This window comes from Somniosus microcephalus, chromosome 3, assembly GCF_052327205.1.
Source record: "Somniosus microcephalus isolate GS21.2 chromosome 3, FLI_Smic_1.0, whole genome shotgun sequence".
NCBI lineage: Eukaryota > Metazoa > Chordata > Chondrichthyes > Squaliformes > Somniosidae > Somniosus > Somniosus microcephalus.
Genome location: NC_140989.1, coordinates 124536375 through 124563063, shown reverse-complemented (window position 1 = coordinate 124563063; position 26689 = coordinate 124536375). Strand labels below are relative to the sequence as shown.

General features: G+C 43.8%; 1 protein-coding gene across 2 annotated transcripts; it reads right to left on the bottom strand.

Moving 5' to 3' along the window:
- Nucleotides 1–3588: 3588 nt before the first annotated feature.
- Nucleotides 3589–22753, bottom strand: LOC147121378 (vacuolar protein sorting-associated protein 54-like). Of its 2 annotated transcripts, none has more exons than XM_085981587.1 (6): nucleotides 21331–22753; nucleotides 19359–19746; nucleotides 18342–18422; nucleotides 11844–11951; nucleotides 6959–7053; nucleotides 3589–4392 (listed from the first exon to the last, which is right to left on the bottom strand). In XM_085981587.1, exons 2-6 carry the CDS (start codon nucleotides 19386–19388, stop codon nucleotides 4287–4289), a joined length of 420 nt encoding a protein of 139 aa, XP_085837713.1. In that variant the 5' UTR covers nucleotides 19389–19746; nucleotides 21331–22753; the 3' UTR covers nucleotides 3589–4286. The 2 variants fall into 2 exon arrangements, with proteins under 2 accessions (XP_085837713.1, XP_085837711.1); XM_085981585.1 differs by having other exon boundaries at nucleotides 19359–19480; nucleotides 21331–22751.
- Nucleotides 22754–26689: the final 3936 nt, after the last annotated feature.

The following is a 26689-nucleotide window of genomic DNA, read 5'->3' as shown; positions in this document are numbered from 1 at the left end:
TCTCGTCCTCCGTTTCCTTTTTCTGCTGTATGTATCGCACTCTTGTAACCCTCATGCACTTATTTTTCACTTTCTCTCAGCAAACTGGCATGGGGGAGGGGCACACGGTCCTAAGCTAAGATACACCTCTACCCTGAGCCAAGAGCTGCTGCAATGTATGGATGAAAGATAAACTGAGGTTGTGGGCAGAGAATGAGCTTGTAATAAAACAAAACTAACACCAACTGGAAACTGGCAGCAATAATGCCTTTCGTATAACCTAAAACTCCATTTTTGGAAAGGTATGAAATTGTCCAGAAGATGCATATGCTAATATTTTCTTAATTACTTAATGGTCACCTGACACTCACCTTCATGACTCAGACACAAAGAGGTACCATGTAGCACAACCTTAAAATTGGAGCTAGGCCGTTCAGGGGTGATGTCAGGAAGCACTTCTTCACACAAAAGGATAGTGGAAATCTGGAACTCTCAAAAAGCTGTTGAGACTGGGGGGTTAATTGAAAATTTCAAAGCTGAGATTGATAGATTTTTGTTGGGTAAGGGTTAGAGAACAAAGGCAAGTAGATGGAGTTAAAATACAGATCAGCCATGATCTAATCGAATGGCAGAACAGGCTTGAGGGGCGGAATGGCCTCCTCCTGTTCCTATGTTCATTCTAGACTCCAAATGTTTGAACATCAGAGCAGCCAAGCTAATGGCAGTATTCTAATTACTGTATTGTTCTTGGCACCAGTCAGGTTTCTCAAGTGCTTTGCCAAGTCAGGGAGCAGAGTTGAAGTTCTGGGATACGACTGGTGCAATCAAATGGAGCTGAAAGGGCGGCACTTACCCTATCCTGCACCGCAGTGGCGCATTCACAGATACAAGAATTGTAATATAAATGGAAAGATTAGAGAGTACACTTAAAAAGAGCAGAACTCATCAAGTGCTTTCATTTTTACATAGTTCTACGTAGAAGTATTAGCAGAGTGAACTGTGAGGGAGCTTTGGTTACAATTTTTTGACATTGCACAAGAGAAATACCAGTAAAACACAAAACCACAAGTGCTGGCAGAAAGTTGGAATTAAAATATCCCCGACAGACCAAAAAACTGTTTGTAAATTGAGCAGCAACACAACAGTATTTAGAATGAGCACAAGTTTCAGAAAGCAGTTTGTTCCTGGTTAGAATAGAAGACGAAGCAAAGCAGCAAAGGTTTAGGGATCAGTGCAATGGAGGCAGGAAAGGGAGGATGAGGAACCTGCGTACCAATTACGCGTCGAAACTGGTGGCTGCAACGTAACAGAACAACCTCACGGCTTTTGAAAAGCAAAGTCTGCACAAACCAGAGACTAATGCAAAGGAGACAGCATAGGCTCAAAGCAGATGTAAAACAACATGTTGAGGCTTTACACATGTCCGCAGTAGAAGCCTGAATTCGGGGTGGCCGGACAATTTGAAACAAACACAGTCTAGATGAGTGGACATAGAGTAAATTATTTGGAGAGATTACACAAACGAGGGTTGTATTCCCTGGAATTTAGAAGGTTAATTTTGTAATGCACAAAAAATTCAATCCTATTAGTTTGAAAAACTTGGGGGGGGGGGGGGGAATGGATTAGTTCAAAATGGTTCACTGTCTTTAATCATTTAGCAATTTGCGTGCCTCAAATAGCCACTGCTTCTAGCAACTCGGCTTTCATGCAGCAATCAGGAGATGCCATAGAAATGTCTTTCACTTCAACAGAAGCAGTCTTGCATAGCCAGAGGAGGTACATTATGACATGACAGCAGATGTTTGAATCGTTTGATTGGTGAGACTATAAGGAGAGGGCACAAATTTAAGATATATTCACAAAAAAAATGTAAAGAGGTTAGGAATAAAATCTCTTTACACAAAGGGTGGTTAGAGTATGGAATTCTCTGCATAGATTGTTGATGTAGCAGAGTTCGCAATAAATTATTTAAAAAGATAATTTGATCATCACCTGAAAAAGATTAAGAGTAATGGAAAGTGAAATTACAATAGGTAGGGGAAAAAATTGGTGCAGACTTGATGGGCTGAATGGCCCATTTCTGTGCTGTAACATTCGATGATAGTAAGCAATTGTCTAACTTCTAAGTTACTGTCCCAGACGTCTAAATAATGGCCGGAATTTGCGGTCAGTGGCGAAGCGACGGCGCTCGCCGCTGACCTCGAAGAAAGCTGCCCAGAAAGGTCTAGCGATCTTTGTGGTGTGAACTTCAACTCTCCCAACATTAGTTTGAATCTGGCGCCAAATCAAACGAGTCTCCAGTGTCCAGCAACAGCGATGTCTTGACAATCACATTGAAGAATTCTCTCAGACAGCAAATCAGGAAGTAAAATGCAGAGATTATAATTTACTTTTTATAAATTTTTACAGAGAGCAAAATAAAGATTGGGACATACACATATGATGAAGGTAGAAGCTGAAATATCAACAAACTTTAAAAATATATATAAAAAACCATGTAATTCTTATCATAGTAATGGGAAAAAGTTTGACATTCCACAAATATAAAATTAGTTTTTCAGGGCCAGAACACTTGTTCAGCAGTCAAAAAAAAAGTTACACTTCTTTCAACAAGGTTCAACTTTTTCAGGGGGGAGGAGAAAGAAAGAGATTAACAGTGATATTCTAGCGTAATAGGGGAGTTTTTCGTCAGGCACTGTGATTTGAATTGATTGCCGGGTCTGGGGAGTTCCACAGCACAACCTGTGGCTGAGCAGGTAATGACAGACCGCACCTTCTGGATTTCCACGTTGATGTGCGCACTCCAGAAGTTGTGGTCACTTCGCCATCATTACCACCACAAAATCCGGGCCATTAGATTTACACTGGTGTGTTTAAGAATCTAGAATTGAAAATTAACTGCCATGTAAGAACTGTTTAGACATTTCTAGGCTAGTAAAAACAAAACAAAAGTTAGCAGCCTTAGGTAGAAGGTAAACTTTGGTTCTGGCTAGGCAAATGTTGTATAGATAACTATCCAATTAGATCATCAGAGGTCTGTAGATTACAAACAACTTGTACATCCACAGTGGGAGCCAAAAATGATCGCATTACAAAACTGCAAATAATCAAAACTAAATCACTTCCATGTAACTTTTATTTTGAGATTTTAATTTAAAAACATCAGGATTTGAGATATTATTAGATATCATTAAACCCCTCAGCAAGCTTGGTTTTAAATTAGTTGTAATAGCAGCACAAAAGGGAGACAAGGTCGGTCTTCAGTGCCACCAGTGTATTATTAGGCACTCAGTAAATAAGGACTTCACTCTTGGCAGCACAAACTGTAGCTTTTTGCACTGCAAGAGAAATAAACTTAGGCACTTGACTGTATTGTAGACATTCACTGCTAACTCTGATTACTGATGGCACAAAACTCCCACACGAATGATGGAAACTAACCTCAATCTAACACAAATTCATCAAAAGGTTTGAGACTGATAAAAACCATATCTTAAATCAAAGCTTTCTATAAAAACCCAGTGAGGCATTTTAAGCACAACAGTGCTTCCCCTAAGCATGTACTTCAGAAAAGAAACTAGAATCTGCCATATGGCAAAAGAAACCCAATCTAGAAAAAAAAACTTTATTACAAATATAACATCATTGCTGACTTCTATTATTTACCAAAGGTGCATTGAGGATGAGAGTTAAAATAAACCGTGGAACACTTAGATTTTAAAGCCTGGGTTGAACAGCAAGCTGTGGGGTATAGGAAAATGTACATCTTCTATGCAACTACCACTCCAAAAGATTTTTAAAATCCATAGAAAGGTCTGTAAAAAAATAAAGCTCCTAGATTATTAGCACCCCCCATGGATAAGAAAGAAACCAATCCATTTTTATGAATTGTTAATGTTGCAAGAATTTACAACTGTTTAAAAGGTATTTTATAAACTGTACCATTAGCTATGCTTGTATTTTTTTTTTTTTTTTAAACATAGTGTTATGATTGCACGAGGTTCAACATACAAATAATCAGATGCAAAGCATCCTTTAGTGCTACATACAGTCTCCCAGTAAAGCCAAACCTCGAGTACAGTATTGGTTTTGGTCCACAGAATCTTGAACCTAGTCTGAAAGGTTTCAAAAACGATGAATGATCACTTGCCCTTGGGAGGGCATTCGCTGTAAATCACTCCCCAATTTGGTCTTCAGAGATGTTGCTTCAGTGGAGGACTGCCAGGAAGATATTTGAATCTCGGGGCAGTGAAGGTCTAGGATCATCATGAAACGCCTCAGCATGCAAAGCAGCATTCTTCAGAATGTCACCTCTTCTGTTCCCAGATTTCTGTCATGTTAATGTCCAAATTCTCAAGGCCTTTCAATGCTTGGATATTTCCAGTGTAGAAAGCTAGATCTGATGCAACAAGCCTGCAGATGAAATGGATTGTCTGATTAGTCTTGCCCATCTTTTTCTATATACACGAGTATGAATGACTCTTGCAACCAACACATGATTCAATACATCTTGGAATAACTCTTCTCCCTACTACTTCAGTGCCTAATGTTTATACACACATTTTGGCTTAAAGGAAAAGTATACTTCTATACCAATTATTAACTCTTATGCTCACCCTGTTGAGAAGTTACAATGACCACAGAAAGACATTTGTAATTCAGTAGACAGACAGTAAACTTTTATATTTACCATTTCACAATATGAATAGCATAGTTCAACAACCAGCTGAAGCTGAATTGAACAGATGTTCCAGTATTCAATTGCTAAACCTACTAGGAAACATTAGAAACTAGGGCCTGGAGTTTCTGCTCGGTTGCGCTGGGTTTTCTTTGGCGCAATTCGTCTGGAATCGGCATAACATAACCAGCACAAATTACGTTCAGCGCAACTGGGGTTTCTGCGATCTTTTGCGCTAGTTTAAAAACATTGCGCTAGAATTCGGCTGCGCTCACAAAACTGGCCACGCCCCAGATCAAATTAATCACCATGGTGAGTTTTCGCTAATTGTGTCGGTTTGCGGGCCTTCAAGGAAGCTCTAAAAATTAAGCTGGTTCTTTTGGGCCCAAAGTGGAAACTCTACCCCATGATATTTAAAAATACCCCATGACATACAGCAGCATAGCTACCTGTGAACATGAGATTTCCTGTCAGGATTATTGATGCAGGCCTGACACAGTTCAAGTGCACTGATAACTAATGTAATCCATCACTAAGGACAGTGTTTAGAAGCAGCCGGTAGCATGTAGCAGAAAGCTTGCCTCATTTAGGTCTCCTCTTCATTGGGGAGACCAAACGCAGATTGGGTGGTGATCGCTTCATGGAACACCTCCGTTCAGTCCGCAGGTGTGACCCCGAGTTTCCGGTCGGTTGTCACTTTAATTTTCCGCTCCACTCCCACTCTGCCCTCAGCCTTCTACACGGTTCTAATGAAACTCAACGTAAGCTCGAGGAACAGCACCTCATCTTTCGATTAGGCACTTTACAGCCTTCTGGACTCCACGAGTTCAACAATTTCTGATCATAACCACTGCTCCCCCCCCATTTTATCAGATGGCAGCTGTTGGTAATGGTTCTGCTGTTGCCATTTACAGCTCCTCTACACCCATGTTTTGTTTCTTTACTTGTCCCATTACCATCTCCTTTTGCCTTGCACCATTATCCCTTTTGTCATTTAATATCTCCTGCCTTCCAACCTATCACAGACCTTCCCTTTTGTTCTTTCCTCTCCTCCCCCTTTTCTTTACCTCTGTACTTGCTTCAAACCTGTTAAATTTCTAACTTCTTCCCGTTCTGATGAAAGATCATCAACCTGAAACATTAGCTCTGATTCTGTCTCCACAGATGCTGCCTGACCTATTGAGCATTTCCAGTATTTTCTGTTTTTATTTCCTCATGTAAATTGCTGGTTGAGTCAGTGTTGGGTGGGTTGAATGTTATGAAGAAACATTCCACCCTGGATGAATGCAAAGAGTTGAAAGGCCTGCCTTTGTGTGACAGGTGGTGAATTTACAATGCAGTAACTGACAGCACAAAAACCCAACTAGTAATTTGGTTAAAGATGCTCCTGTGTTTTGTACAAATTCAAACCTGGACCACATTTGGTTTGCACATAAAAAAGAAATTCAGCTTAACCGTAATTTCTGTCAGCAGTGTTTCATACTGTTTCATACATATTCATGGTCTGTTTTAGTACCTAGACTGAACTAATCTGACTAAACACTCACGTGGAGTTCCCCTGCGGTTAGTGTTTTTTTACGGCACAATTTGCCCGAAATTGGCGGAACTAGTGCAAAAGATTGCGGAATTTCAAGTGCAAATTGCATTCAGTGCAAATCGAGTTCCGGTGATCTTTTGCGCTAGTTTAAAAAACCTCGTGCTAGAAGCTGGCCCCGTCCACAAAACTGGCCATGCCACCAGATCAAATTATTCACCATGGCGAGTTTCTGCTAATTGCGTTTGTCTGTGGGCCCTTGAGGAGGCTCCAAAAATTAAGCTGGTTCTTTTGGACGCAAGAACATGAATAGGAACGTTTTTAGAAGCTTTTGAATATATTCTTTTAATTTACTAAGAAACTAACTACTACACCCCAATATAACTAGCAAATGGTTCTGTATAGTTCTTAAGTCATTTTCAGTTATTTAAAATCATATTACTCACAGGTGGTGGATTAGACAGTTTAAAAATGCGTTTTTGTGATAAATCCATTTTCATCTGTATTAATCAAAATGCACCAAGTTACCACATTTAAATGTATCAAGGAATATTTTTTAAAGCAAAAAAATTATTTTTTAATGATGTTTTAAAACGCTGCCCACTTGCGCTGGTTCATGGCAGATTTGGCGTTATGCAAATGAACTTGAGCAGAAACTTGAGAGAAAAAACACTTTGCAAAACAGGCACAGGATCGCCAATAGCGTCCAATGGAAACACTACCCCACAGTATTGTGGCACATTGTGAGCCATCAGAAATGCACAAACCCATGCAAAGGTCCTCCATCGTTCACAACATTTAAACGGGTCAGCTGTCTCTTCAGGTGAATTTTAAAACTTGAATTGATTCTCAAAAACAACATCTGGGGAGAAAAAAAGAGAGAAATTGTGATTTACCAAGAATACAAAGTTAAGTCTCCTGCAGAAAATAAAGTCACACCACTGGACATACTTATAAACCCCCAGAGTAATATTTTGGATGAGGCAGTACCTCCCCCAACTGACATTTGTTGTGCTAAACATTCTTAAAGCAGTTCACAAAAATACAGTGATGTGGTTAACACCAATGCCATGATCTTCAGGTCAACATGTTAATGGATGTTACTAAATGGCAATGGGGAGACGGGTCAAGAAATTCATGGTAATAGTTAGCATCATACCAGGCAAGGTGAGGCGATTCTGCACTCATTTGGTAATTAGTATAACTGCAAACAACTTCAACTATTCGTACCCCGAAGGTACAATAGTTGGTTGAATTGGTTACTAAATGCAACATGGTTTTGAGATTCCCAATCTATTATTGCGCAACATTTCTTCCCTATAATGTAATTCAGCCTCGATAAATTGAGATAAAACATCATCTCATTTTATTGCACTCTTCTTAGTTTCCTCTGCGTTCATTGACTGGGAGGTGTGCAGGAAGAGAGATCTGGGGGGGTGTATGTACACAAATCTTTAAAGGTGGCAGGATAAGTTGAGAAGGTTGTTAAAAAGGCATAAGGATGCTTGGCTTTATAAATAGAGGTATTAAAAACAAGGAAGTTATAGTAAACCTTTACAAATCAGCTGGAGTATTGTGCGCAATTTTGGGAACCACACTTTAGGAAGGATGTCAAGACCTTGGAGAGGGTGCAGAGGAGATTTACCAGAATGGTACCAGGGGATGCAGGACTTCAGTTACATGGAGAGATGAGAGACGCTGGGATTGTTCTCCCTAGAGCAAAGACGGTTAAGGGGAGATTTAATAGAGGTGTTCAAAATTATGAGGGGTTTTGATAGAGAGACAGTTTCTACCGACAGGGAGGGTCGGTAACCAAAGGACAAATATTTAAGATAATTGGCAAAAAGTCCAGGGGAAAAATGTGGAGAAAGTTATTATGATCTGGAAGGCACCGCCTGAAAAGGTGGTGAAAGCTGATTCAATAGTAACTTTCAAAAGGGAATTGGATAAATATTTGAAAAGGAGAAATTTACAGGGCTATGCGGAAAGTGCAGGTGAGTGGGACTAATTGGATAGCTCTTTCAAAGAGCCGGCACAAACACGGTAGGCAGAATGGCCTCCTTCTGTACTCTATGATCAATAGCCCTACGAGTCTGACATGGAAATCCTGTTGACTGATTAGCAGGGTGTTGTCTGTCATGCTATCCTGTCAATCAACACGGACTTGTTGGCTGAAAGGCCAGCCCTTGGAATTTTTTTTTTAGCCAAATAGCAATCTTTCGATGCGTTGCTGTGGGAACTGAGGCATGGGATAAAAAGGCAAGTTAAAGAAACAGAAGTTGCAAAAGAAAAAATAGGGCATTTAAAAAAGGTACAATAGGTAGGAGGACGCCAAGAAACTACAGGATGATTTGGACAGGTTGGGTGATTGGGCAGAAGCATGGCAGATGCAATATAACGTGGATAAATGTGAGGTTATCCACTTTGATGGCAAAAACAGGAAGGCAGATTATCTGAACGGCAATAGATTGGGAGAAGGGGAAGTGCAACGAGACCTGGGTGTCCTTGTGCACCAGTCGCTGAAGGTAAGCATGCAGGTACAGCAGGCAGTTAAGGCGGCAAATGGTATGTTGGCCTTCGTAGTGAGAAGGTTTGAGTACAGGAACAAGGGTGTCTTGCTGCAGTTATACAGGGCCTTGGTGAGACCACATCTTGAGTATTGTGTGCAGTTTTGGTCACCTTATCCGAGGAAGGATGTTCTTGCCATGGAAGGAGTTCAGCGAAGATTCACCAGGCCGATACCTGGGATGGCAAGAATGACGTACGAGGAGAGATTGGGTCAATTGGGCTTGTACTCGCTGGAGTTTAGAAGAATGAGAGGGGATCTCATTGAAACTTATAAAATTCTGACAGGACTGGACAGACTAGATGCAGGAAGGATGTTCCCGATGGTCGGGGAGTCCAGAACCAGGGGTCACAGTCTAAGGATAAGGGATAAGCCATTTAGGACAGAAATGAGGAGGAATTTCTTCACCCAGAGTGGTGAACCTGTGGAATTCTCTGCCACAGAAGGCAGTAGAAGCCAATACATTAAATATATTCAAGAAGGAGTTGGATATATTTCTTAAGGCTAAAGGGATCAAGGGGTATGGGGAGAAAGCAGGGACCGGGTACTGAATTTGGATGATCAGCCATGATCGCATTGAATGGCAGAGCAGGCTCGAGGGGCCGAATGGCCTACTCCTGCTCCTATCTTCTATTTTTCTATGTGCTTGCACGGGAAGGTGCCGGGTGAAGGGAAAGGGGTGTTGGGAGTGAGAGAGGAGTGGACCAGGGAGCGGTCCCTTCGGAATGCTGAAAGGGGAGGTGAGGGGAAGATGTATTTGGTGGTGGGATCACGCTGGAGATGGTGGAGGATGATCCATTGAATGTGGAGGCTGGTGGGGTGAATGGTGAGGATAAGGGGAACCCTATCGTGGTTCCGGGAGGGAGGGGGAAGGGGCGAGAGCAGAAGTGCGGGAAATAGAATTGTCACGGTCATGGGCCGTGTCAACCACGGTAGAGGGGAATCCTTGGTTGAGGAAAAAGGAAGACATGTCGAAAGCACTGGTATGGAAGGTGGCATTGTCAGAACAGATGCAGAAACTGGGAGAATGGAATAGAGTCCTTACAGGAAGCGGGGTGGGAGGAAGTGTAGTCCAGGTAGCTGTGGGAGTCAGTGGGCTTATAGTGAATGTTTGTCAATAGCCTATCCCCAGAAAAAGGAGACAGAGAATTCGAGGAAGGGAAGAGTCGGACATGGACCATGTGAAGGTGAGGGGAGGGTGGAAATTGGAAGCTTGACTATATCCTTTCCCCGCAGGTCAGATCATCACCCGTGTCCTCAATGGGTCTTGGTATTTTAATTTGAGTATTTTGACATAATAGAAAATACCTCAATTTCTAATATCAGAACTTCAGATACAGCACCATTTATGTTTGAGTGCTGTTGATGAGGGAGAACATTGCATCTTTAGTTGACAACATCCCTCATTAGGATAAAATCACCTTTAATTTACTGGTTGCAGTCACATCATATTTTGTCATACACTATATATATGCCAATGCTGACAGCTGCAGTGTGTTGTGTTCCCCAGCAATTTAACCATCTCTTTCAAGCCTCATCGCCATAAGATAATGACTGGTGCTAGATATCATTCCATGTGTGCTTGTCACCCTCTGGTACTTAATCCAAGTGGTGTAAGCCTAGGCAGCAAGACTCAACAGGCTATCCTGCACAGGGAGCACCCATAGCCACGGCTAATCCTGTCCTCAACTTCAAATCATCCAGCTTCAATCACTGGGTGTAATCAGATGCAGGGACCCAGGCTGATTTCTCTCGCTCTGCTCTGGGACCAATTACCAGCCTGGCTGAGATCCGTAGATCAGCAATTGAACCTAGGGCTTCACGGCCTCCATGGCTCAGTACCAGGCCGAGAATTGCTTTTACCCACTGGCTCAGTACCAGGCCGGAGGTCCTTTTACCCACTGGCTCAGTACCAGGCTAGGAGGTCCTTTTACCCACTGGCTCAGTACCAGGCCGGATGTCCTTTTACCCACGGGCTCAGTACCAGGCCGGAGGTCCTTTTACCCACTGGCTCAGTACCAGGCCGGAGGTCCTTTTACCCACGGGCTCAGTACCAGGCTAGGAGGTCCTTTTACCCACTGGCTCAGTACCAGGCCGGATGTCCTTTTACCCACGGGCTCAGTACCAGGCCGGAGGTCCTTTTACCCACGGGCTCAGTACCAGGCCGGAGGTCCTTTTACCCACGGGCTCAGTACCAGGCCGGAGGTCCTTTTACCCACTGGCTCAGTACCAGGCCGGAGGTCCTTTTACCCACTGGCTCAGTACCAGGCCGGAGGTCCTTTTACCCACTGGCTCAGTACCAGGCCGGAGGTCCTTTTACCCACTGGCTCAGTACCAGGCCGGAGGTCCTTTTACCCACGGGCTCAGTACCAGGCCGGAGGTCCTTTTACCGCTAAACGATCATTGGCGTTTTCATGTATTCTATTAGGAAAAGTAAAACAGCAATTTATTTTTGGCATCCTAAATAGACTGATGAATCAAGATAGCACTTCTTAAATTTGGCATAACAATAATTTACTGATTAATAAACCTTGTTTATACCCATCAGGAAAGGATGAACAGGCTGGGTCTCTTTTCTCTTGAGAAGAGAAGGCTGAGGGTGACCCAAGAGGTTTTTAAAATTATGAAAGGTTTTGATAGAGTAGATACAAAGAGTGTTTTTCCACTTGTGGGGAAGGGCAAAACCAAAGGCCATCAATATAAGATAGTCACAAAGAAATCCAATAGTGAATTCAGAAAAATCTTCTTCACCCAGAGTGTGGTGAGAATGTGGAACTCGCTACCACAGGGAGTGGTTGTGAGGCGAAGAGGATAGCTGCATTTAAGGGAAACTAGATAAGCCTATGAGGAAGAAGGGAATGGAGGGTTATGCTGATAGAGTTAGATGAGAAAAGATGGGAGGAGGGTCGAGTGGAGCATAAACGCCAGCATGGGCTGGTTGGGCCAAATGGCCTGTTTCTGTGCTGTATATTCGATATAATTCTATGTTTCTTCTAGTAAGGAAGGAAATGAATATTTTGTGGGTTATGATTTACAATTTTCCATTTAAAATCAAACAGACACGTTGCTTATATAACAATGCCCACCTGTGTTTGTTCCGCAGGCAAGAGGTCATGTATAGCTTCATGCATTTTAGCCGTTTGTTTGCAGACGTTTCGGAAGCAAGCAGAGGGCACTGGTGCTTTCACTTCATACTGCAGGCACAATAAAAGCCGAACTGTAACTTTGACAGCTTAATAGGAACTTACCATTCCACAACAATGCAAGACCATGGAATTAAAGCCATCCTAGTAGCTGCATTTTAAACTCTACTTATAGTTTGAGCAAGAAATAATAATCAGTATCGCTGGCATATCATCCTTCAACATTTCTCCCATTTGTCCTCTATGTCATGACTGACAAGTCAATGTGGCTCTAGGTTGTGACCCTCCAGTTACTATATCAACTTCCTCATTGAAGTGTTTCTACATTTTCTTACGAATTGGTTATTTTATATTTCCATTATTCACCAATCATATTACATAAAGCCGTCACCCCAAGTTTCAAATTTCTCCACAGCCACATTGCATTATAAATTTCTGCTCTCAATCCCCTTGCAGCAAAAAAAAACCCTACTCAATCATACAGTAGTAACAAAAAGCATGTTCTCAAAGATCCAGGTGACATGACACGCCACAGAGCAAGAGGAAAACTTCACCACTCTGCCTAGCTCCTCCTCACAATCCTCATCCATCATCCATTAAGTAAAGGGGAAAAGTTAAGTATTTGGGATTCTGTTGGTTTAAGAAGAGTAAAACAAGGTTACACTGCAGTAGGAGTAAATTGGCACAGCAGGCAGTGAAAACCAGTTTTCTAACCAATCAGCAGGGGTGACTCATTTGGCTGTAAACAAACAAACAGTATAAAAAGACCATTGCTAGTGCGAGCAAGCAGAGTGCGAGGTCAGCAGAAAGTGCTGTGAGTTCGGGTAAGTGTGAGTTAGGGTAAGTGGGGTGTTAGGTGCTCTTTTCAAACTTTAACTCTGTGGGTTGCAGTTAATAAGGCCTTTCTGGTGCAGAGTGACTTGGTGAACCATTTAACTGGTGTAATTAGAGGGATTGATTTAATTTAAATCCAATAAATTAAAGGGGATACTAGCATCTATAATCGGGCAGAGGGTGTCCATAACTAACAATAAAAAATGTAATTAATTACACAGAATAGAGCAGGTGATGTGTTACTGTTGCGAGATGTGGGAGCCGGTGAACCCCATTGAGGCTCACGGTGATTACGTCCGTGACAAGTGTCTGCTGCTACAGGAACTCCAGCTCCGTGTTGACGAGCTGCAGTCTGAGCTTCAGACACTGCGACACATCAGGGAGGGGGAGAAGTTCCTGGACTCTGTTTCAGGAGATGGTCACACCTATGAAGTTAATTAATTCAGATGTAGCCCATGGTCAGGGACAGGACGGTGTGACTACGAGTGAGGCAGGTACGGGGATCCAGGAGGTAGTGTTGGAGGAGCCGCAGCCCTTGCTCTTGTCCAACAGGTTCGAGGTTCTTACTCCCTGTGGGGACAGGAGCAGGGACTGCAGGGAGGATGAGCAACCTGGCCACAGCACCGTGGAGCGGGGGGCCATTCAAGAGGGGGGAGTAAATAGAAATGTTGTAGTGGTAGGGGATAGTATTATTAGGGGGATAGATAGAGTTCTCTGCAGCCGAGAGCGAGAGTCCCGTAGGCTGTGTTGCCTACCCGGTGCCAGGGTTAAGGACATCTCCTCTGGGCTGGAAAGAAACTTGCAGTGGGAGGGGGTGGATCCAGTTGTCGTGGTCCATGTTGGTACAAACGACATAGATAGGACTAGGAAGCCGGTTCTGTTAAAGGAGTATGAGCAGCTAGGGGTCAAATTAAAAGACAGAACCTCAAGGGTAATAATCTCTGGATTATTACCTGAGCCACGAGCGAATTTGGCTAGGACAAATAAGAGAGTTAAATGCGTGGCTCAAAGACTGGTGTGGGAGAAATGGGTTTTGCTTCCTGGGACACTGGCACCAGTACTGGGGCAGGAGGGAGCTGTTCCGTTGGGACGGGCTTCACTTGGCCAGTGCTGGGGCTAGAGTCCTGGCGGATCATATAACTAGGGCTGTAGAGAGGGCTTTAAACTAACTAGTGGGGGGGGGGGGAGGTTCCTAGAGAGCAAATAATAAAAATGACAAGAGTAGGTCATAGACTTAGGCAGCAGTGGGGAAATTAAAAACCAGAGCGTGTCAGGAAGGGGCAGAAGGTATGGCGTAAAAGGTAAAGTAATAAAAAGGGCAAAAGCAGGAACCAAGTGTCACAAAACATATTTGAAAGTTCTCTATCTGAATGTATGTAGCATTCGTAACAAAATAGACGAGTTAATGGCACAAATAACTACATATGGGCACTGTCTGTGTGGAGTTTGCACATTCTCCCCGTGTTTGCGTGGGTTTTCTCCGGGTGCTCCGGTTTCCTCCCACAGTCCAAAGATGTGCGGGTTAGGTTGATTGGCCATGATAAAAATTGGCCCTTAGTGTTAGGGGGGATTAAATACGTGAGGTTACGGGGGATAGGGCTTGGGTGGGATGGCTGTCGGTGTAGGGACCGGGTGCTAGGGTTTGGATGATCAGCCATGATCTCGTTGAATGGCGGAGCAGGCTCGAAGGGCCAAATGGCCTACTCCTGCTCCTATCTTCTATGTTTCTATCTAGTGGCCATTACAGAAACATGGCTGCAGGGTGACAATGCCTGGGAATTAAACATACCAGGTTATTTAACGATAAGGAAGGACAGGCAGGAAGGAAGGGGAGGTGGGGTGGCTATGTTAATAAAGGAAGGAATCACTGTAATACAGAGAAATGATATTGGGTCAAAAGATCAGGATAATGAAACAGTTTGGGTGGAGATAAGGAATAATAAGGGGAAAAAAACACTAGTGGGCGTAGTCTATAGGCCTCCGAACAGCCGCAACTCTGTTGCACGGAGTATCAATCAGGAAATAGTCGAGGCTTGTAATAAGGGAACATCTATAATTATGGGGGATTTTAACTATCATATTAATTGGACAAATCAAATTGGGCAGGGCTGCCTTGAGGATGAGTTCATTGAGTGTATTAGGGATGGGTTTCTTGAGCAGTATGTAACTGAACCGACCAGGGTGCAAGCAACCTTAGATCTGGTCCTGTGTAACGAGACAGGATTAATTAAAAATGTCCTAGTAAAGGATCCCCTTGGAATGAGTGACCATAACATGGTTGAATTCCATATTCAATTAGAGGGTGAGGAGGTTGGATCTCAAACAAGCGTGCTAAGCTTGAATAAAGGAGACTATGAAGGTAGGAGAGCGGAATTGAGTAGAGTGGATTGGGAAAATAGATTAAAGGGTAAGACGATACATGATCAGTGGTGTACATTTAAGGAGTTATTTTACGACTTCCAAAAAATATATATTCCACTGAGAAGAAAAGGGTGTAAAAGACAGCCATCCGTGGCTAAGTAAAGAAATTAAGGATAGTATTCGACTAAAAACAAGGGCATATAAGGTAGCCAAATCTAGCGGGAGGATAGAGGATTGGGAAAACTTTAAAAGACAGCAAAAAATAACAAAAAGATTAATTAAGAAAGGGAAGATAGATTATGAAAGTAAATTAGCAAAAAATATAAAAACAGAAAGTAAGAGTTTTTATACTTGTATAAAAAGAAAAAGGGTGGCTAAAGTAAATGTTGGTCCCTTAGAGGATGAGACCAGGAAATTAATGGTGGGAAATATGGAGATGGCAAAAACACTGAATGAATATTTTGCATCAGTCTTTACAGTAGAGGACACTAAGAATATCCCAACACTGGACAAACAGGGGGCTATGGGGGGGGGGGGAAAGGAGCTAAACACGATCAAAATCACTAAGGAAGTGGTACTCGGTAAAATAATGGGACTCAAGGTGGATAAATCACCTGGACCGGATGGCTTACATCCTAGGGTCTTGAGGGAAGTGGCGGTAGGGATTGTGGATGCATTGGTAATAATTTTCCAAAACTCCCTGGACTCGGCAAAGGTCCCGGCAGACTGGAAAACTGCTAATGTAACACCCTTATTAAAAAAGGGCAGTAGACAGAAGGCTGGAAACTATAGACCGGTTAGTCTAACATCTGTGGTAGGTAAAATTTTGGAGTCCATTATTAAGGAGACAGTAACAGGACATTTGGATAATCATAATTTAATAGGACAAAGTCAACATGGTTTTATGAAGGGGAAGTCATGTTTGACAAATTTGCTGGAGTTCTTTGAGGAAGTAACACATAAGGTGGATAAAGGGGAACCAGTGGACGTAGTGTATTTAGACTTCCAAAAGGCATTTGACAAGGTGCCACACAAAAGATTATTGCTTAAGATAAAAAATCACGGGATTGGGGGTAATATTCTGGCATGGATAGAGGATTGGCTATCTAACAGAAGGCAGAGAGTTGGGATAAATGGTTCATTCTCAGACTGGCAATCAGTAACTAGTGGTGTTCCGCAGGGGTCAGTGCTGGGTCCCCAACTCTTTGCAATCTATATTAACAATTTGGAGGAGGGGACCGAGTGTAACATATCAAAGTTTGCAGATGATACTAAGATGGGGGGGGGGGAAAGTAGTGAGTGAGGAGGACATAAAAAACCTGCAAGGGGACATAGACAGGCTAAGTAAGTGGGCAGAGATTTGGCAGATGGAATACAATACTGGAAAGTGTGAGGTTATGCACTTTGGCAGGAAAAATCGTAGAGCAAGTTATTATCTTAATGGCAAGAAACTGGAAAGTACTGAAGTACAAAGGGATCTGGGGGTCTTGGTGCACGAAACTCAAAAGGTTAGTATACAGGTGCAGCAAGTGATTAAGGCGGCCAATGGAATGTTGGCTTTCATTGCTAAGGGGATAGAATATAAAAATAGGGAGGTATTGCTTCAGTTGTACAAGGTATTGGTGAGACCGCACCTGGAATACTGCATACAGTTTTGGTGTCCATACTTAAGAAAAGACATACTTGCTCTCGAGTCAGTACAAAGAAGGTTCACTCAGTTAATCCCGGGGATGAGGGGATGGACGTATGAGGAGAGGTTGAGTAGATTGGGACTCTACTCATTGGAGTTCAGAAGAATGAGAGGCGATCTTATTGAAACATATAAGATTGTGAAGGGGTTGGATCGGGTGGATGCGGGGAGGATGTTCCCGATGATGGGTGAAACTAGAACTAGGGGGCATAGTCTTAGAATAAGGGGCTGCTCTTTCAAAACTGAGATGAGGAGGAACTACTTCACTCAGAGGGTGGTAGGTCCATGGAATATGCTGCCCCAAAAAGCTGTAGAAGCTACATCATTACATAAATTTAAAACAGAAATAGACAGTTTCCTAGAAGTAAAGGGAATTAAGGGTTACGGGGAGCGGGCAGGAATTTGGACATCAGTCTAGGTTCGGATCGGTCATGGCCCTGTGGGTAGCGGAGCGGGCCCAGGGGCCGTGTAGCCTGATCCTGCTCCTATTTCGTGTGTCTAATTCTGTTAGATTTAGGAGATAGTTCTGTGATAGTAGATTGGCGGTTAGGATCAGATCAGCCATGATCTTATTGAATGGCGGAGCAGGCTCGAGGGACCGATTGGCCTACTACTGCTCCTATTTCTTATGTTCTAAGCCTATTTCTTATGTTAAGTTCTTATTGGGCATTTTCCTCACGGAAATCTCTTGCCCATTTGCCTTCAGTCTCTGTACCAAAGCACTACTTATCCTGGGCAATTTCAACCCTAACTCCTCGTTGTCCTTCTTCAGTGACTTCTTGCCCTCCTAATTTTCCTCAACCTCACCTTCCACATTGAGGACTGCAGCTGTTCAAGGAGAAGGCTCACCACCAGCTTCTCTCACCAACTAGGGATGGCCAATATACAAGACCTTGCCAGCGTTGCCCACATTCCAAGAACAAATAATAAACTCCCCTACCCACGTGCAGGGCAACCCCCTGTACCTCATTATCACACGGGGCATAAAGACCTCGAGTTCTCTCTCACTGAAACAGCTTTCACACGACATTCTTACCTCCCACTTTCTATTTATCTTCGACAGCCCAATCTGCCTCCAAATTACTTTCCTCCCTTGGAAAAAACTACCTGCTACACCTCCCTTTCAAAATTCAGTTTTCCCTTCTCTAGACCGTCATACCAAATCGAGAATTCTCAATCTCAACTGAAGGGTCGAAGCCAGACTCCTTCCAACAAGGAAGGAAGGAAAACCGGAGTCACAATGCATGCTTGCTGGCCCAACAGCCAACCAAACAATAGTGGTAGCAGGTCTCCAGTCTATCTTTACAGCTGAGGAAGAAAATAACTTATTTTAAATATCAAGTGTGACTATAATTTCATTGCTGATTCGCCGCCCCCCCCCCCGCCACCACGATAACAGATGCACATTTCTATTTCTTTAATAAAACTTAGTTTATCATTTGGATTGAAAAATATCAAATTAGAATTATTTGAAGTTGACAGTGGTTTCCCTTCATGCATCAGGTCTCATGGGAACTACAAAATAATATCCAGAAAATCAAAAGTTCCAATTTTACCTTAGACAATGTTTTGTCACAGAGTCCATCCATGATTGCAACAAGTTTTGCCAAGATCTCAGTGATATGGTCATTATAATCCTTTAAAAGAAAAAAAAATTGCATTTATTTCATATACAAACATACTGTGAGATTTCAGTCTACAAATGCTTAATGCCAACTAGAGATTTGAAAAATAATTTAAGTTTGTTACACAACTAGGCAGAGGAGTGGCAAATCTATCTTTCTTTCTCAATCTGTACCTTCCTCACTTTGAAGGTTGGCAACCAGTGCAATCTACAGGTCCCAGTACTGTACATGAATTATTTTCAATGCACAATATGAAAAAGTAATTAAAAAACAGAACACTGGAATATATAGCCAGAACAGTAGAAAACAACCCTTCTAAAATTATGCCAAGATTACAATTAGTCAGATTACACTTGGAGCAGTGTGTTTAGTTCTTGACACGATACTGTTACAAGGATATTTATATATAAACATTGGAAAGGGTACAGGAGTAAGACTGATCACATGTGTAAAAGGATTGACTTATAAGAAAAGATTGGAGAACAAGCTCCACAGTCCAGAATGAAAGTGATTAATAAAAGACCTCATCCAAGTATATAAATATTAAATGGTATATACAAATAATGATTATTCTAAAGTAACCCAAGAAGTTCGACCAGAGGACAAACATTTAAATGAGTGGAAATTTTAAACGAATTATCAGGAAGGACCTCTTTGCTCAGAGTGGTAAATGTTTTTAGCAGTCTGCCGGGTAGATTCAAAAACATTACATTCAAAATACAATTGGAACTTGACGGGAAAGTGAGGATACCAGAGGGATGGCACAAAAGGTCCTCAATTTTGTTCTTGTGCTCTTCATAAATGAAAACTAGCGATAAGCAACTTTTCAACAAATCCTGCTCATCAGCCAGTCAGTAGCTTTTAAAACATTTTTATATAACTGGTTCCAATCCAACTTAAAGCTCATGGTTAACACAGTACAATTTAGAAGATGCTTAACAATTTTACCTTAGTGATGTGGTCAAAGTGCCTCAGCATATTGTACTGCTTGGGCTGTAGCCGAGCTTCGAAGTGCACTCTAATTATGGGAATGTAGTGCACAATGAGCTGTAAACAACGAGAGGCAAGAGCTACACAGATAAAATCAAGAGAAATGTAAAATTATTAACCGAAGTGTCTAACATTTAATGGACATCAAGAGATAAAACGCATTCAATTAGATAGAAATTATAAAACGGAAACAGGCCATTCGACCCAACCAGTCGTGTTCATCTGCCACAAAAGCAGTAATCGTAATCCCATGTGCCTGCTCGGTTTCCATATTCCTTCATCCTCTTTCCTTCAAAACACCCATGTAATCCATTCTTAAATACGGAGAAGATCTCTGCTTCAATCACTATTAAAATGGCATTTAATTAAATATTTAAAACAAAAATTACATTTTTTGAAAGGGCTAAAAATAAACTTATTTCACAGGTTTTTAAATGTATAAATTATTATTGATAACATTTTATTTTTCTGTTTTTTAAAACTCTTACGCTGGTAAAAGCAGGTGTAAGAATTTCACGGGCATTCGCTGGGCAGAAGTTGGGCAAACAGCCCAACGCTCCACCCGCGGATGCCTTTTTCCCAGGGATGCGGATGATCGGTCAAGAAAATTCTTGACAAATTGCAAGTTCCGGGTTTTAGCGCATGCGCAGCGTATGCCTAAACTCGGAACATGTGCGGCCCCTACGGGCGCGTGCGCACCTTGTACGCACCCGTAGGGGCCACAAATTACGGCCCAAAGGTGATCTTAGTCATCAAACATTTGCATTCCCAAAATCAGAAGCAACATCCTTTACACTCCTGGATGCGGGTTTAAAGCTGACATTTATCCTCCCTAACTGCACTGTGGGAGTACCTTCACCACACGGACAGCAGCGGTTCAAGGCAGCAGCTCACCGCCACCTTGTCAAGGGCAATTAGGGATGGGCAATAAAAGCTGGCCTTGGCAGCAACACTCACATCCCGTGAGTGGATATTAAAAAATTGTTCCCCGACGTAGTGCTGGCTGATAATGCTGTGTACTGGCTTAGTAAATAAAAAGCTTCTATTAATAGCACTTACTCATACAGCACCTTCCCTGTTAAAAGGGCGCAGTATTAAATCTGCTTCCCGGAGCTCTGGGCTCATATTATGGGCATGTATGATACGTAGTGCAAAATTAAGTATTTCCAGTTCGCAAACTCAGAAATAAAGCATAGAAACTGAAGATTACGTTTGGCGTCGAGGGGCTACGGGGAAGTGGTACTCTCAGAGAAAGTACAGGAGTACATATGAGAGCTCTGCTATACATTGTATCACTGATCAGCACAGTCAAGAACGCATTCGAGCCACAAAGTGTACTGGCCGAGTACACAGGAGGTCTAGCTGGAATATCCCATTCGCAACTTTTTCAATGGAGATTCACAAAAGGAAAGTGTGATCAGGAGCCATTGATTCTGGTTCCCCAGTTGATGACAGCTAAGCAGCTCCTTGATGAGAAGGGTCAACATTATGGGTTCTCCCAGAAGTGAAAAAATTAAGTGCCAAAAATCTCCTAACCAGTTTTTTTGGGGTGAGTTTATGCACTGAAATTGGAGAAATACTTCATATTGCAAGTGCTGCAACTTTCCTTTTGCATTTAATAAGACCATTATCTGATTAGCTCGCAAGCAGCCAATAAAAGTAGCAACCATTATAGTTCTATTAATGATTATTAACCAATGATTCAATGGATTCTGCACTAGAATGGAGGACTTTCAAATTCACTAAAGTATACATAAAACATACACACAGAAAATCCGCTGGATAAGTTATTATGTTAGCAGAATACTCAGAAAATGGGAAAGACATTACCATGGCTGATAATCTATTAAAATAAATCCAGATACAGCAATAATAAATTATGTAAGATTTAACTTAGTTGTAAAACTAGAAAGACCAAAAGAATATGTACCTAAGTTTTTGGTAGTTATTGTTTTCAGTCCCACAACCTGTAATGCGCCCGCTCCAAGTACAAGCTGACAGCTCCGTGAATTAAAATGCTAAAACAATAAAATAAAAGTCTTTCTGAAGTGCTTTGAATGTACATATTTATTGCTTAGAACATTCTGGATGGTAATAAATGGTGATACGTAAATTATTAATTACAATTCCAAATCATTAATAAATCACAAAACAGTTATACAAAGGATGCTTCCCTGTGATCATGTCACTGATACTCCTTCATGAATACAAAAGACCTGTAACTCAGAAGCACTAACTAGTTATAGCAACTGTTTAACATGAGAACCAGCTATGCATAACCAACATGCACGATTCTACTGGACAATTCACCTGTGTTTTAAACTAGTTTGGGAATTGGTCCATTAAACAACTTTGAGGATTACACAGTGGCATTACTGCATAAGAAAAATGCAAAAGTCAGATTTTTTTTTAGTTTTTCCTAGTGTTCTATCTCTTCGCATTGATCTAGCTCCACTCAGAACATTCATTATTTATAGAAATTCTGCATGTTTCATGAAAAAACTTGTCCAGCTTTGGAGCACTAAAAGGCATTTCAGTGCTCAAGGGGCGGTGTGCATTACATTTTATTTTCTTAATTGGCACAAATTATAACTGACCCACAGACCATATTTAAATCGAGGTGAGAAAATGATAAAGAAATTCCTTTGAGGATATTGGATGATTGAGCAGGTTTGCACAGTATCCTGGGTTTAATCCATCCCACAATAAAGGAATGGCACTTTTGTTTCTCACTGCCAACTGCAAGGGTAAAATAATCTCAAACAGTTTCCTAGTGAGCCTTGGTATATAGCACAAAACTGCCTGTAACTGAACAGAAATTGTTATCGTCAACTCTACTCAAAGACTCCAGGAGGGTAACTAATTCAGGAAACTGAAAAAATCCATATTGGTGCAGCAGATGCTCAATTTTAAACAGAATTTTGGGACAGAGTAGGGAGGCTTTTAAAACGTGCATTTGGTCAATATTACAGCTGGCCTGAGGGCTCCTGATTCTAAACTGGAACAAATCTGGTAAGTCTCACCCTAATAACATTCAATTGAGGATATTGGTCTGCACAGAGCAGGATTAAACGGAGTGGACTTGAACAGAGTGTTTTAGTTGGGAATTTCTGGTAAGTATTGGGTAAGTAGAAGCTGTAAAAAGTGAAATTTAGTTTAAGATTTTGATTTTAACATAGAACTTTAAAAAGTGTAGTTAACAGAAGCTGCCTGCCAGTGGCAGTTAACCGTCAGTCAGCTGCAAGTGTCTCGAATAGGTGCAAATCACCAGGGGCAGGGGAGCTGAGTAAACACTTGTAAATTGGGTGAGGCTCAGAGTATATAAACGTAAACATTCCTGCACAGCACAGAGTGGGCTTGAACAGAGTGTTTTAGTTGGGAATTTGTAAAGAGTGGGAATTTGGAGAAGAGGGGGAAGGAGTTGCTGCTTTTTGCCTACACTACTTGTAGTGCTTTGTGATAGATATTTAATTTCAGTACCCTTAACTTAAGCTAGATCAAGTAAGTAGTCAAGGAACTACACTGTAAACTAAGTTACCTAAATACAAATTTAATTAAATAAAACTAGGTCATATAGGGACGGCAGTGCAGGTAGTGTGCCACAACTGCAGCATGTGGGAGTTTGTGGAGAGCATTGTGATCCCGGACAACCACGCTTGCAGTAAGTGACTGCATCTTGAGGAATTTCAGCTCAGAGTTTTTGAGCTGGAGTCTGAGGTGCAGACATTGAGGGGCATCAGGGATGGGGATCCAGGAGGCAGTCACAACCCTTAAGTTAGGTAGAGGTACAGGTCTGGTCAGGGACACGAAACATAAGAAACATAAGAAATAGGAGCAGGAATAGGCCACTTGGCCCCTCCAGCCTGCTCCGCCATTCAGTAAGATCATGGCTGATCTTGGGTTCAAAGCCACTTCCCTGCCCGCTCCCCATAACCCTTCACTCCCTTATCTTGCAAAAATCTGTCTATCGCCACCATAAATGTATTTAATGACCCAGCCTCTGCGGCAGAGAATTCCACAGATTTACGACCCGCTGAGAAGAAATTCCTCCTCATCTCAGTTCTAAAAGGGAGGGTGTGACTGCAACTCAGGCAGGTAAGGGGACCCCAGATGCAGTGCTGGAGGAGACTCAGCATTTGCCCTTGTCCAACAGGTATGAGCTTCTTGCTGCCTGAGTGGATGAGGGAAAAGCCTGCAGGATGGGTCAACAAGCTGACCATGGCACCACGGTGCAGGAGGCCATTCAAATGGGGGGGGAGTGAAAGGGAATGTAGTTGTGGGAGGGGACAATATAGTCAGGGGAATAGATACTGTTCTCTGCAGCCGCGACCGAGAGTTCCGAAAGTTGTGTTGCCTACCCGGTGCCAGGGTTAAAGACATCTCCACGTGGCTGGAGAAGAACTTGGAGTGGGAGTGAGAGGGGGAGGATCCAGTTGTCGTGGTCCACATAGGAACCAACGACATAGCAGAACCTCATTCCTAGTTCTACCTGAGTGAGTTTGAGGAGCTAGGATCCAAATTAAAAAGCAGAACCTCAAAGGTAATAATCCCTGGACTGTTACCTGAGCCACATGCAAATTGGCATAGGGACAAACAGATTAGAGGTTTAAATGTGTGGTTCAAAGAGTGGTGTGGGAGGAAGGGGTTTCAGTTCATGGGGCACTGGCACCACTACTGGGGAAAGAGGGAGCTGTTCCGTTGGGACGGGCTCCACTTAAACCGGGCTGGGACCAGTGTCCCGGTGAACTGAATAACTAGGGCAGTAGACAGGGCTTTAAACTAATAATGCGGGGGGAGGTGGGAGGATTCAGGAAAGAGTAAATTTAAAAGTAGTGAGAAAAATGTCACGGCTAGAGTAGAGTTTTGGGTAAAAATAAGCAGAGTGGGTCAGGAAGGGGCAGAGAAAATAACAGAGGTAATGAGGCATCAGTGACTAAGTTGACATCAGGGAAAAATAAGTCAAACCTGTTAATTTCTATCTGTGCTATTAATTCATCTATTTTGTTGAGAATGCTTCGCGCATTCAGATATAATTAATTATGTATTAATTCTTTAAATGCCATTGCTTGTCTACTGTCATACCTTTTAATGTAGTTTCCCAATCTACCTTAACCAACTCGTCCCTCATACCTACGTAGTTTGCTTTGTTTAGATTTAAGACCCTAGTTTCGGATTTAACTAAATCACTTTCAAACTGAATATAAAATTCTCTCTCATTATGGTCACACTTCCCTAAAGGCCCCTTTACTAAAGGGTTATTGATTAACCCTTTCTCATTGTACAATACTAGATCTAAAATAGCCTGTTCCCTAGTTGGTTCCTCAACATACTGATCTAGAAAACTGTCTTACATATATTTTACTAGCTGGAGTGCCCGGCGGTGCCGAGGGTTTTTTGAGGGCATGTTGTTATGAAAAGTAGAAATAATTTTTATATACATAATATATATAAATAAATGAGTTTGTCTGTCTGTGTGGGAAGGAGCGAGGGAGGGAAGGGAGGGAGCGAGCGAGCGAGCGAGGGGGCGAGGGAGGGGGCGAGGGAGGGGGCGAGGGAGGGGGCGAGGGAGGGGGCGAGGGAGGGGGCGAGGGAGGGGGCGAGGGAGGGGGCGAGGGAGGGGGCGAGGGAGGGGGCGAGGGAGGGGGCGAGGGAGGGGGCGAGGGAGGGGGCGAGGGAGGGGGCGAGGGAGGGGGCGAGGGAGGGGGCGAGGGAGGGGGCGAGGGAGGGGGCGAGGGAGGGGGCGAGGGAGGGGGCGAGGGAGGGGGCGAGGGAGGGGGCGAGGGAGGGGGCGAGGGAGGGGGCGAGGGAGGGGGCGAAATTGGGGGGCGTTTCATGGCGTTTGTGGGCGGGGCCTAATCCTTCAAACTGCCGAGCGGGAGCTGAGCTGAGCTGAGCTGAGTGGCAGCATTTAAGACCGGCCGGGCCTGAAGCTAAAAAATGGTAATGGAGGTGAGGAAATTGTTGATTCATTAGTATTGATTCAGGAATTTCTCTCTCTCCTTCCCTCCCTCTCTTTCTCTCTCCTTTCCCCCTTTCTCTCCCGAAGCGGGAGCTCAGCTGAGGTGAGTCGCGGCCCGAGAGCCCGGCCGAGCCTGAAGCGCTAGGCCACGCACGGTCACCACGGCCTGCCTCTAAGTCTCTCCCGCTCTCTCCGTTAGTGCAGGACCAGGAAAACCGGGGCTTTCCAACAAGCCGTCCCCGGCCTAAATCGGACACGGGAGACCGGAGCGAAAGGCCTTCCACTGCCACCCGGCCAACCGGGTCCAAAAGCCCGCCGGGTTAAACATGAGGAACCCCGGGCTCGCTTCTGAGCAATGGGCACCTGGCCTCCCGGTGTCGGATATACTCCGCTCTGGGGGGGGGGGGGGGGGGGGAGGGAGAGAGAGAGAGAGAGAGAGAGAGAGGGAGGGAGAGAGTGAGAGAGGGAAAGAGTGAGAGGGAGGGAGAGCTCGCCTTCTGCCTTCCTTCGGCCACCACAATTCAAACTTCCTGCCGACCTCACAAAATGGCGGCCGCCCTTCTTCACCCGCCGGGCTCCGAGTCCAGCCCCTTCCCTGGGGTGTCTTCCTCTCTTCTCTCTCCTTCCCCCCCCTCTCTCTCTCTCTCCCCCTCTCCTTCCCCACCTCTCTCTCTCTCTCTCCTTCCCCCCCCTCTCTCTCTCCTTCCCCCCCTCTCTCTCTCCTTCCCCCCCTCTCTCTCCTTCCCCCCCCTCTCTCTCTCTCTCTCCTTCCCCCCCCCTCTCTCTCCTTCTCCCCCCCTCTCTCTCTCTCCTTCCCCCCCCTCTCTCTCTCTCCTTCCCCCCCTCTCTCCTTCCCCCCCTCTCTCCTTCCCCCCCTCTCTCTCTCCTTCCCCCCCTCTCTCTCTCCTTCCCCCCCTCTCTCTCTCCTTCCCCCCTCTCTCTCCTTCCCCCCCCCCTCTCCTTCCCCCCCCCTCTCCTTCCCCCCCTCTCTCTCTCCTTCCCCCTCTCTCTCTCCTTCCCCCCTCTCTCTCTCTCCTTCCCCCCCTCTCTCTCTCTCCTTCCCCCCCTCTCTCTCTCTCCTTCCCCCCCTCTCTCTCTCTCCTTCCCCCCCTCTCTCTCTCTCCTCCTCTCTCTCTCTCCTTCCCCCCCTCTCTCTCTCTCCTTCCCCCCCTCTCTCTCTCTCTCTTCCCCCTCTCTCTCTCTCTCTTTCCCCCTCTCTCTCTCTCTCCTTCCCCCCCTCTCCTTCCCCCCCCTCCCTCTCTCCTTCCCCCCCCTCTCTCTCCTTCCCCCTCTCTCTCTCTCTCTCTCTCTCCTTCCCCCTCTCCTTCCC